The sequence below is a fragment of the Bubalus bubalis genome, chromosome 8, assembly GCF_019923935.1.
Source record: "Bubalus bubalis isolate 160015118507 breed Murrah chromosome 8, NDDB_SH_1, whole genome shotgun sequence".
NCBI classification, from domain to species: Eukaryota; Metazoa; Chordata; class Mammalia; order Artiodactyla; family Bovidae; genus Bubalus; species Bubalus bubalis.
The window spans coordinates 80,103,628-80,122,594 of NC_059164.1; the positions used below are offsets into that span (position 1 = coordinate 80,103,628).

Sequence of the window (18,967 nt, forward strand, 5' to 3'; positions counted from 1 at the left end):
GTTTGGAATCAACCAAATACTGCTATTCATTCTCTTCAGTGTTTAGCATACTGCTTTCTACACAGTGGGTACTCATGAAATATCTGATTATGAATGAATTCTGAATCTTTAGGTCTCAGACAACAAACTGAGCTCCATTTCAATACTGAAAAGTCCAGTCTAAAGGTAGTACCAATACCGTTTAGGGAATCTTTTTTTCATATTTAAAGATTGCATTTCTTAAAGTAGTTTTAGGCTTATAGTAAAATTGAGAGGAAAACAGAGTTCCCATATACCCCAGCCCTCACACATGCATTCTCTTCCCCATTAGCAACATTTGCCACCAGAGTCACACTGCTCCAACTGAAGAAGTGACAATGACACATCAACGTCTTACCTAAGTCATCTTCTTGTCCAAAGTCCAAGTTTCTCAGACTCTGAAAAAATATTTCTTATCTAATTGTACTTCTACTACAGTTTGCATAAAGACACTTCTTTGAGCTCTATGCTATGCAATCACCACTATTTCTAGTTTAAATAAACACTTAGTTGTACTCATAAACCTTTGGGGGATAAAAGCAACTTTTTCAATGACATGATGCCATTGTGTGTGTTGTGTCAGAAGACCCCAGAGTTCAGAACAGCATCATGCTTAGCTTATGTCTGCCCACTCATATGGGTGTCCCCACAAAGTCAGATCCTGGCTTTCCCTACTTTAGTTACAATTTAAGGATAAGTAATATGGACCTTCACGGGATTAGGACTTGAATTTTATCCTGGAGAAAGCTCTTTAAAACTGATTTCACAATCCAAGATGGCCAGGAGTAGGGTTTACAATGGCACATGTGAGTTCAGCTGCAGTTCAATAAACACTATTCCCCAACATGCTGACACAAATCTATACATTAAAGTAGCTGATTTCCTGTAGTTATTCACAGTGCTCATTCATGTGCCATCAGTTCAGTTCAGTCACTCAGTCATGTCTGATTCTTTGCAACCCCATGGACTGCAGCATGCCAGGCTTCCCTGTCCATCACCAATGTCCAGAGGTTGCTAAAACTCATGTCCATCGAGTCAGTGATGCCAGCCAACCATCTCATCCTCTGTCATCCCCTTCTCCTCCTGCCTTCAATCTCTCCCAGCATCAGGGTCTTTTCCAGTGAGTCAGTTCTTCACATCAAGGTGGCCAAAGTATTGGAGTTTCAGCTTCAGCATCAGTTTTTCCAATGACTATTCAGGACTGATTTCCTTTAGGATTGACTGGTTTGATCTCCTTGCACTCCAAGATACTCTCAAGAGTCTTCTCTAAACCACATTTCAAAGCATTAATTCTTTGGCACTCGGCTTTCTTTATAGTCCAACTCTAACATCCATATGTGACTACTGTAAAAACCATAGCAGGTCATCACATGCCATATATAGCTTGATTAATACCAGAATTTGAGTTTATGAGAGGTTCACTCTCAGATTTATGGCTGACAAAGTATAAAACAAAGAATGAATAGGTATAATGATTAAGTTCTCAATAACTCTGACAATGCATGTTTTTTGATAGGATGGGTAAAATACAGCTTGGACCTTAGGACTTGTATTTCCTACAATGAATCTTTACCATGGGACTAGTAGACACTGATTTCAGTTCAGTTCAGTCCGTCAGTGGTGTCCGACTCTTTGCGACCCCATGAATCGCAGCACGCCAGGCCTTCCTGTCCATCACCAGCTCCCGGAGTTCAGCCAAACTTATGTCCATCGAGTCAGTGATGTCATCCAGCCATCTCATCCTCTGTCGTCCCCTTCTGCTCCGGCCCCCAATCCCTCCCAGCATCAGAGTCTTTTCCAATGAGTGAACTCTTTGCATGAGGTGGCCAAAGTACTGGAGTTTCAGCTTTAGCATCATTCCTTCCAAAGAACACCCAGGGCTGATCTCCTTTAGAATGGATTGGTTGGATCTCCTTGCAGTCCAAGGGACTCTCAAGAGTCTTCTCCAACACCACAGTTCAAAACCATCAATTCTTCGGCGCTCAGCCTTCTTCACAGTCCAACTCTCACATCCATACATTACTACTGGAAAAACCATAGCCTTGACTAGATGGACCTTTGTTGGCAAAGTAATGTCTCTGCTTTTGAATATGCTATCTAGGTTGATCATAACTTTCCTTCCAAGGAGTAAGTGTCTTTTAATTTCATGGTTACAATCACCATCTGCAGTGATTTTGGAGCCCAGAAAAATAAAGTCTGACACTGTTTCCACTGTTTCCCCATCTATTTGCCATGAAGTGATGGGACCAGATGCCATGATCTTAGTTTTCTGGATGTTGAGCTTTAAGCCATATACAGGTGTACACAGGCATACTTGCATCTTGCATTCTCCTAGGCTTCATAGCTACCCGAGATCATCAGAACACATTGCTGTTGTTATGAGTACATCTGCTGCACTTCCAGTAGCTGGCATCAGACCACAAGTTCTGACAAACAATTTGGATACAGATCAAACTTATCAGCATGGCATACCATATTCCATGAAATGAGTCTTGGGTTCTCCATCTTCACCTCCTACTGTATCTCATCCACACTCTATAGTCCAGCCATTACACACCACCTGACCTTCTCACATCTCCCCAGGCATTTTCATGTCTCCCATTTCTTTACTTGTTGTTGTTGTTATTTGGTCAGTTAGTCACGTTCAACTCTGGGACCCCATAGACTTCAGCATGCCAGGCTTCCCTGTCCTTCACCAACTCTCAGAGTTTGCTCAAACTCATGTGCGTTGAGTCAGTGATGCCTGTCCTCTGCTGTCCTTCTCCTGCCTTCAATCTTTCCCAGCATCAGGTCTTTTTCAGTGAGTTGGCACTTTGCATCAGGTGGCCAAAGTATTGGAGTTTCAGCTTCAGCATCAATCCTTCCAATGAATATTCAAGGTTGATTTCCTTTAGGATTGACTTGTTTGATGTCCTTGCAGTCCAAGGAACTCTCAAGAGTCTTCTCCAACACCACAGTTTAAAAGCATCACTTTCTTGGCTTGGTTGCTACTTTTGCCTGACGTTCCTTCCCTTCCTATGGCATTTTCCAGAAAACACCTGATCATCTTAAGCAACTAATCAATAAAAAAGTGCCCTCATTTTAAATACTTTATAGGCACTATCTTATCTCATTGATTTTTTTTAAATTAATGAGGTCAAAATCATTAAAACCTCTATTTTACAGAAGAGGAAACTAAGGCATATGAAGATCAAGAAATGCTCAGAATCATCCAGTGAGTAAGTGGCAGAGCCCAGATAAAAGTCAGGTTTGTCCCAATTAGAAAGACTGTGTTCATAACTACAAAATTATCCCCTCTCCAAACCATGTTATGATTCTATAGTAGAATCTTTGATGAATTTTCTAAATATTCAGATATCCTTAACTCCATACTGACCTGTATTATCAGATATCATGTTTCTAGAGCTCCTGGATCTAGATTTTGGAAGAGTTCTCTGTGTGACTCTAATATACAACCTGTTTGAGAACCACTGTCTAATGACATAAAAGGGCTTACAACAACTATTGACACTTAGTGTACTACTAAGAAATTGGATAGCTTCTGAAATGAATTTTTGAAAATTTAACCATTTTTCATAAAAGTTAAATGAGACATATCTATTTTGCAAAAATGAGAATCTGTGGAGAAGTATTTCCAAGAGTAACTGCATTCTGGTAACATTTTAATTACATTTTATAAATTAGCAAAAATCTGTTTTCTAAAGAAAAATGAATTTAAATTAGCTTTCATTTAAATTCTTGACAAGGGATCAACTACAGTTGTGTGGAAAAGATCTGAGAATTTGATTGAGTGTGTGGCTGTCTCAGTAGTCCTCAGGCATCAGAAATAAAATCTCAACTAAGATGCAGAAATATCAATAATAGTTCAGGCTTCATACTACTCAGGATCTCATGTCCCTGGAACAGCAAAGAAAGACATAATCAATTTGAAATATGAGAAAACAAATGAAACGGCATGTAAGAGTCCTCTGATATTTTGATGAGTGTTGTTTTTAAATGATGGAAACCTGAGACCCAATAACATTTGAAATTTTATTATGCAGGTTCTATAGGGCACAACTGAAGCAACAGAGCATGCATACACGCATAGAGCACTTTTGCCACTTCATGCTTTAATTATCTTAATGCAAGGCTCTTTGCCTTTGTATTTATGTAATGTGAGGTATTTGAAATAAAATTTCTGGGTTTCTTACTTTTTATTTTGAAGGACAAAACAGTTGCAAAGCACAGTTTTCAAATATTCATCACCCAGCTTTTGCTATTAACATCTTATCTACCCAGAATAAGATTATCAAAACCAAAAAATTAAAATTGATACAATGTCACTAACTTAACTAGAGACTTGGAAATTTGACAAGTGTCATGCTAATGTGCTTTTCTCCAGAACAGGATACTGTCTAGGATTCCACATTGCAAATAACTGTCATAATCTCCAATCTTAGTCTTGGTCTTGCATAATCTTGACATTTTTGAAAAACACTGGTCAGGCAATTTATAGAATTTCTCAATTTGAGTTGGTCATATATTTTCCCATGATTAGATTCAAGTTATACATTTGGGGCAAGAAAATGATTATGCCTCATAACAAAAGATTCACAATGCTGTCAGATCTTATTACTGGTGATACTAACTTGAATCACTTGGTTAAGCTGATGTCAGTAAGAGTTCCCCACTGTGAAGTCAAAAGTTTTGCCTTTGTAACAGAGAGGGTAAAGAGATACATTGTGATTATACAGATATCCTCTTTTTTGTCATAATTTTAGTATGTTTACCTAAAGATAATTTTCAATTTCCTTCATTCCTTTATGTTTATTAGTTGAAATTCTACAATCTAAAGAGCTCTTTCCATTCCTCTACATTCACTGATTGATTCAACTATTTATTTATATTAGTATGGAGTCATGGATACTTACTTTATTCTATGGATTATAATCCATTACTATATTTATTTTGTTACTCAAATTGTCCTAATGTGGCTATTGGGAACTCTTTGAAGTTGCCACCTTTGTACTTTTGCCATGTTCCCATCATTTTGTGGGCACTTCTTCACTTCCTGGCACTACACAAGATGTTCCAGGCTTATATTGTATTTGCCAAGAAAAATTAGATGAATGATTTAGTACTGCTCAGAAGCAAGAAAATAGACTCTTTTTATTTATTTATTTATTTTTGTTCAGTCCCCCTGACCATTGCAGCTCTGATATCTTTCTCCTCTTTCTGAGAATTTTGTTTTCCTTCGTATTCCAAAACACCGCATTTGCCAGAGAATGCTAGATAAGTGCTAGGTAATTGTCAAATGACCAACATAGAAAACTGACATTTAAGGAAAGTCATTTAAGGACAACCTAACCACTTGTTCCCATAGGTCAGAAGACTTTATTTCTTTCCTTTTAACAGGAAACCCTTTCTTTAATTAGAAAAAAAAAAAAAAAAGTAAACAAATCCCTAATATTGTATTAGTCTAAATACATTCATATAAATGTTTGAACCTACAACATTTACTTGCCTGACAATCAGTATAGAAGTTGGAGTATATTGTAGTTCCATTTATTTATTAATCTCTTCATTCATTTCTATATCTTGGTTTGATTAGACATTTCCTGAAAATTCTAATTTGCATGAAAAAGTAGCTGCAAAGTATATGAACTTTTTGAGTACTACAAATTAACAACTATGTTAAGATTCAAAGAAAAATGATCTGGAAACTGTTTTTTAAAATATTAAGAAATACTTGCTTTTAAAGTGAAACATTTAGGTTTCAGGTACTATGAAGCAGTAAGTATACGCTACACTGCCTCCTCTTGAATGCAGCTATAAAACCTGGACAGAATGAATGGAGGAGCTCTTAGAGGACCAAAGTCAACAGCAGCAGATGGATAGGGGAAGAATAGAATTCAAATACCATCATACAAGTGGTAAATTTCTCAGTTTTTTTAGTGTTGCATCCCCCAGAAACAAAATGAGCACTTAGATGCTGCTATAGATAAATGTTTGTGCACTCCCTACCAAATTCATACTTTGAACTCTAGTCCCTCATTGGGACAGTATTTGGAGAGGGTGTCCTGGGGAGGAGATTAAGTCAAGAGAATGGAGCCCTCAGGAATGGGATTAACATCCATATCAAAGAGACCTCAGGGAGGCTGCTGGGGTGCTGGTAATTCTTTATTTCTTCATGGTGTTTGTGCATATTGTCACCTATAGTGAAAGATCATCAATTCTTAGTAAAAATAATAATAAATGATAAAAGAGACTTCAGGGAGCTCCCTTGTCACCCCTTCCACCATGAGAAGATCAAGTGAAAAAAATGACTATGAAACAAAAAGTGGGTTCTAATCACATACAGTTTGAGCTTCCCTAGTGTCTCAGATGGTAAAGAAACCTCCTGCAATGAGGAAGACCTGGGTTCAATCCCTGGGTTGGGAAGACTCCCTGGAGGAGGGCATTTCAACCCACTCCAGTATTCTTGCCAGTAGAATCCCCATGGACAGAGGTGCCTGGAGGGCTATAGTCCATGGGGTCACAAAGAGTCGGACACAACTGAGCGACTAAGCACAATCAGATACTGACTATGCTGGTGCCTTGATCTTGGACTCCCCAGCTCACAGAAATGGGACAAATAAATTTCTGTTGTTTATTTGTAACCCCATCAATGGTGTTTTTGTTATAGCAGCTCAAACGAACACAGGTGCAAAGAAAGAAAGCTCCAGGAGAAGCCTATTGTTTTAGTTCAAGGAATAATAGGGAAAGGGAAGGTATAACTCAGAGAGTGCGGAAATCTGGTTTCTGCTTTCTTTTATCCATTCCCCTGCCCCAGCTCTCAGCCAAGGCTTAGGTGACAAGTGGTAGCAGCAACTTTGACTAGAAGAGGCAATGATGGCAGCAGCTAAAGCCAAAATTTGAAGAAAGGGGAACATTCCTTTAAGTCTGATGGAACTAAAGTTTCAAAAAAAAGTGGAGTCAAATCCACTGCTTTTTTTCTCTCTCTGTCCTGCTGCTACCTGGTCCCAAAGACAAGTGCAGTTACGGAAGTGCACAGGAGCACACGGTAACTATAGTCACAGCATTCTGGCCACAAGACCAGAAAGAGGTTCCCTACTGGAAGTTACCAAGGAGATCATAAGAGAGAAACTTGGGAATATGACTGCATAAGGTCGTTTATGAAATCTTGGGCTTACATATGCATGTGTCAAATTCAACAAACCACACTTTGAGAACTGAACTAACAGATACAACACCACCCAGATCTAGGTGGTGCATACACAGCACAGATTTGGATACCTCTGCAAAAGTCTGGAAAACTTAAAGTGACATTAGAACCACAACCCACAGAAAGCTAGGCAGAACTTGTAGCCTGAGTCCCATCACCTTGAAACCACCAAGTGTGATATTTTGACTAATAAGACATATTAATATATATTTGGTCATCTGAAATGCATATTTAGTCATATATATTTCTCATATATTTCTCTCTCACAGTTCCCCAAACCTTTGGAATTTCCTGAGCAATAAAAGCAATGGGAGAATCTTTTGCCATATTTGGTCTCTCATCCTCAGTTCCTGAAAGAGTCATGAAGGTGAAATAGGTATCTTGTTATTCATAACAAGCCCCATTTCACCACATCTGAGTTTACGTTAATGAGGTGACTTTTAGGAAACACCTAAAGATGAGCTCTAAGTGCCAGGGGAACCAAACATTAAATAGAAGGCTGGAACTTTTGCTCCACTTCCTGATTTCCGAGGAGGGGAGAAGGGCTGGAGGTTGACTCAATCACCAACAATCAATTATTTTATCAATCATGCCTTGTAATGAAATCACCATAAAACCCCAAAGGAAAGGGGTTCAGACAGCTTCCAGGTTGGGGAACCAGAATGCTTCCATGTGACACCACGCCAGTCCTCAGACTCTACCAAGACAGAAGATCCTTCATTTAGGACTTTACTCTATGCATCTTTCATCTCATTGTTGATTTATATCCTTTAATATCCTTTGTAATACAACAGTAATGTAGTGTGTAAACAAATTTCTTGAGTTCTGTGAGACACCCAAACAAATTAAACAAACCCAACCATTCACCACAGTGCAGTCTGATCCATTAACACAGCAGAAGTCTCACTGGCATGAGGGTTCAAACAACTTCTGACCAAACACTGCCTGGGTATTAAGCTACTCTGACCCAGGGGCAATGTCTAGGAAGCTATGTTTGAAACTAAAATCACACTCGTCCATAGAAGCCTGAGCAATTGCTTCTGAGAAAGCAAAACCAGTCCCAGAGAGAGTCCCCAAGTGACTAGTCCCTGGCTAAAAGTAGGGCAAAATAATGTAAACTCTCTGAACTCATAACAGCCTCTAAGCCATACACACAAACAAGTGTAAAGGATAAAAACCTAACTGGCTGAGAACAATCATTGACCACTAACTGGATTATGTCTACCCAAGAGCGAGCACTAGGTAAAAGACAAAAACAAGTAGAACCAATCTGAGCTGGAACGTTAGGAGCTGTGCAAAAAAGACTTCACAATATCAATGCAGTCAAATCATGTTGTTTGACCTCAGTTCAGTCACTCAGTCACGTCCGACTCTTTGTGACCCCATAGACGGCAGCACACCAGGCTTCCCTGTCCTTCACCATCTCCCAGAGCTTGCTCAAACTCATTCCACTGAGTTGGTGATGCCAGCCAATGATCTCATCCTCTGTCATCCCCTTCTCCTGCCTTCAATCTTTCCCAGCATCAGGATCTTTTCAAATGAGTCAGTTCTTCACATCAGGTGGCCAAAATATTGGAGCTTCAACTTCAGCATCAGTCCTTTCAATAAACATTCAGGATTAATTTCCTTTAGGATAGACTGGTTGGATCTCCATGCAGTCCAAGGGACTCTCAAGAGTCTTCTCCACACCACAGTTCAAAAGCATCAATTCTTTGGCGCTCAACTTTCTTTTTTTTTTTAATATTCTTTTTTTTATTTTTATTTTTTATTTTTAACTTTACAATATGGTATTGGTTTTTCCTTATGGTCCAACTCTCACATCATACATGACTACTAGAAACACCAGAGCTTTGACTAGATGGACCCTTGATGGCAAAGCAATCTCTCTGCTTTTTAATATGCTCTAGGTTGGTCAGAGCTTTTCTTCCAAGAAGCAAGTGTCTTGTAATTTCATGGCTGCAGTCACCATCTGCAGTGATTTTGGAGCCCAAGAACATAAAGTCTTGTCACTGTTTCCATTGTTTCCTCATCTATTTTCCATGAAGTGATGGGAGTGGATGCCACGATCTTTGCTTTTTGAATACTGAGTTTTAAGCAAGTTTTCTCACTCTCCTCTTTCACTTTTATAAAGAGGTTCTTTAGTTTCTATTCACTTTCTGCCATAAGGCTGGTGTCATCTGCATATCTGAGGTTATTGATATTTCTTGGCAATCTTGATTCCAGCTTGTGCTTCATCCAGTCCAGCGTTTCACATGATGTTGTTTGACCCAGTAAGCAACAAACAAAGCACAACTGGGGTAGGGGGATCTAAATTACAAAACATGCAAATAAACAGTAAAGTGCATCCCATACACAGAAAGAAAGAGCTGGCAATAGAAACTGCCTTTGAAGAGGCACAGACAGTGGACTTAGCAGAAAAAAACTTCAAAGCAGCTATTATAAATATGTTTGAAATACAAAAGGAAAGCATGCTTAAAGAATTATAGGAAGATGTGAGGATGATGACTCATCAAAGAGACAATACCAATAAAGAGAAATATTCAAATTATTAAAAAGAACCAAATGGAAATTCTTAAGTTGAAAAGTGCAATAACTGAAATGAAAAATTCATTCAAGGGACTCAATTATATATTTGAATTTTCAGAAGAAAGAATCAACAAACTTAGACTAATAGGAATTATTCAATTTGAATTTCAGAAAGAAAAACAAATTAAGAAAACTGAACAAAATCTCAGACAAGTGTGAAACACTATTTAATGATGAACATACACATAACTGGAGTACCAGAAGAAGAAAAAGATGAAGAATATCAAAGAAATAATGGCTTAAAACTTTATAAATTTTATGGAAAACATTAATCTACACATCCAAGAAGCTCAATGAACTCTAACTGGGATAAATGTAAAGAGATCGATACACACCCAGACACAGCATACTCATAAAGTTCAAAGACAAGGAGAAAATTCTGAAAAGAGCAAAAGAAAAACGACATCACATAAAGCAATCCCAGGAAGATTAACACATAGCATCTCATCAGACACCATGGGAATCAGAAGGCAGTGAAACAACATACTCGAAGTGCTGAAAGTAAAGACTGTCAAACAAGAATATTGTATCCAGCAAAACTACCTTTCACAAATGAAGGCAAACTAAAGATAAACCCGGGTAAACAAAAGCTAAGAGAATATCTTGGTACATAATACACTATAATGAATACCAAAGAAAATTCTTTAGGCTGAAACTAAATGATACTATACAGCACTATGAACTCACACACAGACACACATAGAGAATACCAGTAAGATAATCACTTAGCCATTTATAAAAAGCAGTATAACTGCATATTTCTCCTCCTTTCATCTCTTGACATATTTAAAATGATATTGCAATAAACCATATGTAAATAAGTATATTGTTGACCTATAGGATACAGAAATATATTTGACAAAATAGTACAAAGGAGGTGAATAAGGGCAAAAAAAAAAATCTCTGTTGGAATAAGGAAAGGACATCAAATCCAACTCAAGTCTATAACTCAAATCCATAAGAAGAAAACAAAATAGCATAAATAAAATTAATATTAATATTAAAAATTCTATAAATATAGACTATTGTTGTCTGATTGTCTGTTCAGTCACCCAGTTGTGTCTGACTCTTTGGACCCCATGGACTGCAGCATGCCATGCTTCTCTGTCCCTCATCATCTCCCGAAGTTAGCCCAAGTTCATGTCCATTGCATCGGTGATGCCATCCAGCCATCTCATCCTCTTACACCCTTATTCTCCTTCTGCCTTCAATTTTTCTCAGCATGAGGGACTGTTCCACTGAGTCAGCTGTTCACATCAGATGACCAAAATACTGGAGCTTCAGGTTCAGCATCAGTCCTTCCAACAAGTATTCACGGGTGATTTTCCCTTAAAATTGCCTGGTTTGATCTCCTTGCTATCCATGGGACTCTGAGGAGTCTTCTCCAGCACCACAGTCTGAAGGCATCAATTCTTCAGCACTCCACTTCTTTATACAGTCCAGCGCTCACAACCATACGTGACCATTGGGAAGACCATAGACTTGACTATACGGACTGCTTTTCAAGACACTGTTTAAGTTTGTCATAGCCTTCCTGCCAAGAAGCAAATGTCTTCTGATTTCATGGCTACAGTCACCATCCACAGTGATTTTAGAGCCCAAGAAGAGGAAATCTGTCACTACTTCCACCTTTTCCCCTTCTATTTGCCATGAAGTAATGGGGCCAGATGCCATGATTTGGTGCTTCCCTGGCTCAGATGGTAAAGAATTCGCCTGCAGTTCAGAAGACCTAGGTTCAATCCCTGGGTTGAGAATATCTCCTGGAGGAGGGCATGGCAACCCACTCCAGTATTCTTGCCTGGAGAATCCCCATGACAGAGGAGCCTGGAGGGCTACAGTCATGGGTTGCAAAGAGTTAGACACGACTGATTGACTAAGTACACACACAGTCATGATCTTGGTATTTTTAACATTTAGTTTTAAGCCAGCTCTTTCACTCTCCTCCTTCACGCTCATCAAGAGGCTCTTTAGTGCCTCTTCACTTCCTGCCATTAGAGTGGTTCAGTTCAGTTCAGTCACTCAGTCGTGTCCAACTCTTTGTGACCCCATAAACTGCAGCACGCCAGTCCCCCCCATCCATCACCAACTCTCGGAGTTTACTCAAACTCATGTCCATTGAGTCAGTGATGTAATCTAACTTCTAACTATCTCATCCTCTGTCTTCCCCTTCTTATCCTGCCTTCAATCTTTCCCAGCACCAGGGTCTTTTCAAATGAGTCAGTTCTTCGCATCAGGTGGCCAAAGTATTGGAGTTTCAGCTTCAGTATCAGTCCTTCCAATGAATATTCAGGACTGAATATTCACACACATAATACACATAATATGTCTGAATTTGTTCATCATCTGAAATGTGTCATATACACTCAAAGATGAACATAAATTCTACTTTTTCATCTCTTGTCTACTAAGAATTATATCCAGACAAACTGTTTTACCTCAGATCTTCATCAACTGTTTTCCAGTTACAGGGAGCACTGTATGTACATATTTCCCAGCAGTATTAGAAACAAGGATATAGTTTTGCTTGATTTGTATAACCCTCTCAGGGCTATGCAACTAATGAATGGCATTCAAAAAGCAATCTTTGAAATGCATCAGCGGTGCATGTGTGTATGTGTGTTCTTGTGTGCACATGCATGCCTGTGTGTATAAGGTAGAAAGGGCTTGACAAATAGCTCTGTATTTTGGGGAGCTTCTGACACTTACTATACGAATATTGAAGGATTTTTCCCCCAGATGCTCAGATATTTTGCCAAAATGTGCTAAAACAAAATCACTTAGAGACTATGAGCTAACCTAGAGATTAATAAAGCCTCCAACTTCACAGGCTTCCACAAATAATGATATGAAAACAACAGATAATTTTTAAGTGATCAAATATTTCAAGACTTCACTCTGTTTGTTTCTATGACATATTTATCCCATATGAAAGATTGGCTAAAGGAGTTGTAATGGCCTTCTGGGACAGGAAGAATAAGGTTTCTGTAGAAAATGTTAAATTAGTTTTGATGGTGATGCAAAGTTAAGGAAGGGTTGTTAAGGGCTGGCTTGCTGCCACAGGGTGGGGTTTTGTTTTGGTATCCTTTTAGGGCCTGCAGGTGTTTGGCACCAGTTAAAATCAGGGCCAGCTGTGATATTTCAGTTCTGATATTCCCTCCCAATAGTTCTCAGAAGTGATGCTTTAGGGTGATGTCTTACACCTGATGTCTTCAACTTGTGTGGTACAAATATGAAGACTCTTTTAAATAACACCAGTTTTGCGACACCCTTTGCCCTTTCTTTCCCACTCACAGGTCATGGCATCAAAGAGAAATAAAAATATTCATCAGAGGTTCAATTATTCATATATATATATATTTTTTTTTAATTGAGCAGTTCATTCAAAAATGGTCATACACTAGAACCACCAAATATACGGTCTTGAGCAAAATAGAAAAAGCAGGGTAACAAATTCTCTTTTGATTCTCATAGTAGATAATAATGCTTTTAAATCCTCTCAGTGGTGAGATCCATACCTATTTTTGCAGGAATTTGAATAGTTTCTATTAAAAGCTACATTTTCTTTTAAGTTTATTTGGGTTGGAAAACCTCAAACCACAATGTATTTCATGCACATGTTCCCAAGGGTATGTTAAATAGGACCATACTGAGGTCATCTAGTAAGATTTTTAAGCTTTTTAAGAATTCTTTTAATGTACTGCACAATCTTGGCCTGAGTAAAAAGGTATTTTAAGAAAGCACTTGGAAACCTGACTATTAAAATCTATATGCAGATAATCTATATTATACTTCTATAATGCACAGAGTTTTCCTCAGATAATGTATCTCTGAGGGAGAAAAAAACAATAAAACTCCCACTAAAAGGGTTTTGGATCAAAACTTCTCAGAGCTATCAGTAAATGCAGACCAAAACCCCCTGTAGTATTCTTGATTGACTTAACAGTGGATGCCTGCAGGATCATTTTAACTATGCAAAGGACTGCAGCATATAATCAGAGGATAAAAGGTAGACAACCTTGCATCTATCCAAGGAAAAAATCATTTGTAGTTTCAATTGAGTCAAATGGCAAGTTTTCTTAGAGCATGAGACTATGAAGACATTATTTTGGTTAGGAATAATTTCAACCATTAAGTAAACTTGTCTACCATGTTCAAACCAGAGATGAAATATAAATGGTCCACTTGATAAGTAGGTTCACAAAAAATTCTCTCCTGCTCTTTGATGCTTCTATTTTTTTTTTTTTTTTTTTTTTTTGGTTAGACATACCCCTTTTCACTTCATCAAAGTTTCACTTCCTGCGCCATGTTCCAGGCCTTGTACTTCACCCAAATCAATTTTCAGTTGTACTAGCAGCTGTGCTGGCCAGGCGCACATGGAGAGCTGGGCCCCGGGCGCCAGTGGCGCGGTCCCACATCCGAACAGGAGTGGCCAGTTCCATATACTGGGGGCCAAGAAACTCCACAGCTCATCAGGGGAAAAACAAGGGAGGACACCTTGAACGGAAATCATACTTTTATAGAAAATGGAAAACAAAAAGATTTTCAGTAATCAGAAAAATGATGGGCTGAGAACTTCTTGGCACAAAGTTTGCGGATGCATTTCCTTAAAAGGATATTAGTTAGAGCTTGATGTCAAGCTGATGATCCCCATCCTCACCGCTACACTGGATTTGCCTTTATCCACTACATGATGATAAGTAAAAGATATCTTTTAGTAAAATATAACTGTGAAGGGCACCATAACCAGAGCTATTACTTTTTACTGAACATTTACCATTTAACAATCCCTACTATGTGACTTTGATAAACATTATCCCATTTAACTTTACAGTATCGAGAAAAGGTTCTATTTCATTACTTAAGCATTGAGGAAACTGAAGCCTAGAAATCTTATAAAACTTCTCAACACTTCTGATTCCATGGTCTTAGCTATTGTATTATGCTTAGTCCCTGGAGTTTCAAAGGCTTCTCAGCCAGCTCCACATATAAGAGTCAGTCAGTCCCACACAGGGGGGATAGTAGCCACTTGATTATTTGGAAACCTATACTTTACAAAGTTAACCAACTCATTCATCCCCTGATTCATGCATCAGTGAAATTTTACTGGGTATTTGCTGCTTAAGTCAACTTATAATTTATTTTTCAGAAAGTAAAAGAATTACTAAATTCATGCTAAATCCCTAGCATCTGGTACATAGTAAATGTTGAATACAATAAAAAGGTTTGTTAAATGAACTTTCAGAATATTTCCTTTTTAGATATTCTCTTAAGGTATGTTTTCTTTAATAATTTATTTTATCAAAATTTTTAAATTTTATTTATTTATTTTAATTGAAGACTAATTACTTTACAATATTGTAGTGGTTTTTGCCATACATTGATATGAATCAGCCATGGGTGTACGTGTGTTCCCCATCCTGAACGCCTCCCTCCCACCTTCCTCCCCATCCCATCCCTCAGGATCATCCCAGTGCACTATCCCTGAGCACCCTGTCTCATGCATTGAACCTGGACTGGCGATCCATTTCACATATGGTAATACACATGTTTCAATGCTATTCTCTCAAATCATCCCACCCTCACCTTCTTCCACAGAGTCCAAAAGTCTGTTCTTTATATCTGTGTTTCTTTTGCTGTCTCCCATGTTGGGTCATCATTACCATCTTTCTAAATTCCATATATATGCATTAATATACTGTCTTGGTATTTTTCTTTCTGACTTACTTCACTCTGTATAACAGGCTCCAGTTTCCTCCACCTCATTAGAACTGATTCAAATGCATTCTTTTTAATAGCTGAGTAATAGTCCATTGTGTATATGTACCACAGCTTTCTTATCCATTTGTCTGCTGATGGACATCTAAGTTGCTTCCACATCCTGGCTATTGTAAACAGTGCTGCGATGAACATTGGGGTACACGTGTCTCTTTCCCTTCTGGTTTCCTCGGTGTGTATGCCCAGCAGTGGGATTGCTGGGTCATATGGCAGTTCTATTTCCAGTTTTTTAAGGAATCTCCACACTGTTCTCCATAGTGGCTATCCTAGTTTGCATTCCTACCATCAGTCACTCATTATCAGAGAAATGCAAATCAAAACCACAATGAGGTACCATCTCACGCCAGTCAGAATGGCTGCTATCCAAAAGTCTACAAACAATAAATGCTGGAAAGGGTACGGACAAAACTTACACTGTTGGTGGGGATGCAAACGAGTACAGCCACTATGGAGAACAGTATGGAGATTCCTTAAAAAACTGGATATACAAAAATTTTTTAACTCCCTGTTTTTTTCATCTTCTACAGTCATATCAAAATACCTAATGATAGAGAATCCTTCTAAAATAGCCGAACACTTCCAGGCATGGGAAAAGAGATACCTTTTTTTCTTGTGCCAAACAGTCCTACATACAATTGTCATAGTAATCTTCGCTCATATTTAAAATGCATTAATACTACACTGTTCTCTAGTCTTTCTAAAACTCCAGATACTTTTATACACAGATTTTGGTATTTAAATTCCAAAGAAGAATGAAATTATGTATAAAAGAAACCAACTCTATTCTTGCAACTAGAGTATGACTGTCAATAACCATAGCTGTATGATTAAGAACTTTTCATGCTAGAACTGTAACAATTAGAATTTGGTTTTGGTGGATAAGAAGGTATTTTTCAGAGACTTTTGAGGGAGCAGAAAAAATTGGTATCCTGGCTTAGGATATATTATATTCTCTATTTGAAATTTTGTTTCAGTGCTAAAAATAAGCCACAGACCAATACTACAAACTTCCTGTAGGTCCAAAGGAGTTCCGATCCAAAAATGAAAGGGAAAATTGAGAATGAAAATCCTATTTACCCAAAATTCAATTTGAGCCAGCCACAAAGTGAACAGTTTTAAGTGTGGGACCTTAGATCCTTGTTTATCAAAGCCTAAAAAATAAGTAGTCCTTGAAAATATCTAATAATTTTTAAAATAACATTCCTGCTTTGGAGCCTTTATTCCTAATGAAACACAGGGGGAGCCAACAGAAATGCTGATAGAAGAACTCTCAGGAATCATCTCTACAGAAATGTACCCTTAAATTGAGTTACACAGGAAGCCCTACACACTTCAGTTCTACTTGTAAGCAGGGGAATAATGGTAAAACCCACCCATTCCTCTACAACAGCTTAAAGCCAAAGCTTGGCCTCATTCAAACTTATGAAGTGAGATAACTGCCCCTCTGGTCTGTTATATTCAGGGTATACACACTGCTACCTCATCACAAGGAATCACCGGCATCCACCACCAATGTAGTGTAGTGGGGACCCCTTAACAAAGACTCAGTCCATATCAAGAGGACTCCCTTTCCTCCAATTTTTATTGACCATTCTTTCACTAGGAAAAAAGCCTTTCCATAATCACCATCTTGGCCAAAAAAATAGCACAGCAGAATTCCTGCATTAATCACCTTTGTTTTTTTTCTTCCAGTAAATACTGAAATCATTGATTTGAATACATTTCAATTTTCCTTTAAACAGATATTTGTGTAAGACAAAGGTACCAAAGTTAGTTAGGTCAGTTTTCTCCCTTAAAAGGTGTATTCCATTTTCAGCAACTTATTTCAAAGAAAAATCTACCATTATAAGAATGAAAAAAATGAAGAGAAATACTATAATTTTGAAATGTTGCAAGCTGACAAGATACATGAATAATCACAGTGAAAGTTTCACAGAAAAAGGGAGCTCCTCTACATTATGGGATTAATATGTGAATTTGAGCAATGGTAAATTGCTTTCAGTGAGGCTGATTAAATAACATCAAAACTTATTATTCTGACCTTGTCTCAAAATAATCATTTGAACAGTGTTATAGAAGAAATATTTTTTCAGATGATCCCAATTTCTGAAACTCAAGGAGTCTGTAAACAATGTACAGCATGAATCTCTATTCAATTTTATTTCTTCTTCATGAATATTGCACATTATTCAAAGCATATAGATGTCTCTAATCAGCAAAATTAATGATGACTTCTCTGTCCATTTTAAAATAGCCATATGGTGAGAGGGGAACTGTGACTGAAAATTACACATTTCTTACTCTTACTTCTTCCTGCAGAGAATGATCTCTGAGTGCCTGATCCCAACTCTCAATTGTTTTTATTCCATTTTTCAGGAAAAAAAACAAATGCTCTGACCTTGAAAATGTCATGTAGTGACTGCTGGAGAAATATGTTAGATCTAATTGGTATAAAGGTATAATTGTAGACAGCCAGTTCCAAATTCTGATTATTTTTTATTTCAGATGCATAATTTAACCTAGAGTAAAAAATCATATGATATGACTTTTCAAGACCAATGGCTAATGTACATTTATATGAATCAGTCTGGATACAAAAAAGAGGTAAATTCTTGTGTTTTTAACCAAAACATACTAAAAATTTCAAAAAACAAACCTGGGGTTCTGCAAACACATTCTTCATGTTGTTAATCGGGCCATACGGGACTCCACTTCCTTCAAAGAGCTGTAACCACTTGCTGGTCATTTCTTCTTTAAACCTAGGAACAGATTAAAAAACAGATGCACCTTTATACTTAAAGAACACAACCTTTTTTCTCATATAGCCCTCTTTGAAAGCAACTGATAATGACAAAAATATGTTTCTTTAACTTTCCTTGTGCCTAGTTTTGACAGAATGTTGCCAACATGAAACAATTTGAGTTGCCCTGCAAGCAATAAGAATAGTCACTCAAGTCCCCTTGTTTAAAAACCCACCATAGAGTTGAAATTCCTCCTATTTCTTCCCCTATAAACTTTTTGACAGAGAGTCCCTCAGAGAAGAAAGATTAGGTATAAAATGAGCTTTTGTATTAACTGAGCTTCAAATGTGGTATTGAGCACTTGATGAATTTAATAATGATAATATAATATTACTGCAGTTTTGAGCATAATGTCATTTACAAAGTGGTTTTTTAGATCTCAGGAATAGTATATGAAGTTAAGATAGACACAGATATGCTAAATTATTCCTCAAAACAAAAAATAAACCAGTGAATCTATTTTTAAAGAAAGCTATATGTTTTATCTACATTATATGTAAGGCACATCAGAATTAATAGGCACAACCACTGGCCTAAAAAAAAAAAATACCTTAACTATTTAGTTACTTGCACTGTGGCT

At 37.7% G+C, this 18,967-nt stretch overlaps 1 protein-coding gene across 8 annotated transcripts in view; it reads right to left on the reverse strand.

Annotated features, from left to right (window-relative positions):
* SUGCT (succinyl-CoA:glutarate-CoA transferase) overlaps positions 1-18,967 on the reverse strand; it is a 763,763-nt gene that overhangs the window by 407,722 nt on the left and 337,074 nt on the right. For 7 of the 8 annotated variants that reach the window (XM_025292055.3, XM_044946814.2, XM_025292046.3 and 4 more), the window contains one exon: positions 18,243-18,345. In XM_025292055.3, the coding sequence (XP_025147840.2) occupies positions 18,243-18,345 (103 nt within the window). Of the gene's footprint in view, positions 1-3,651; positions 3,916-18,242; positions 18,346-18,967 lie in introns of those variants that run through there. The other variant, XM_025292049.3, reaches the window with a different exon arrangement.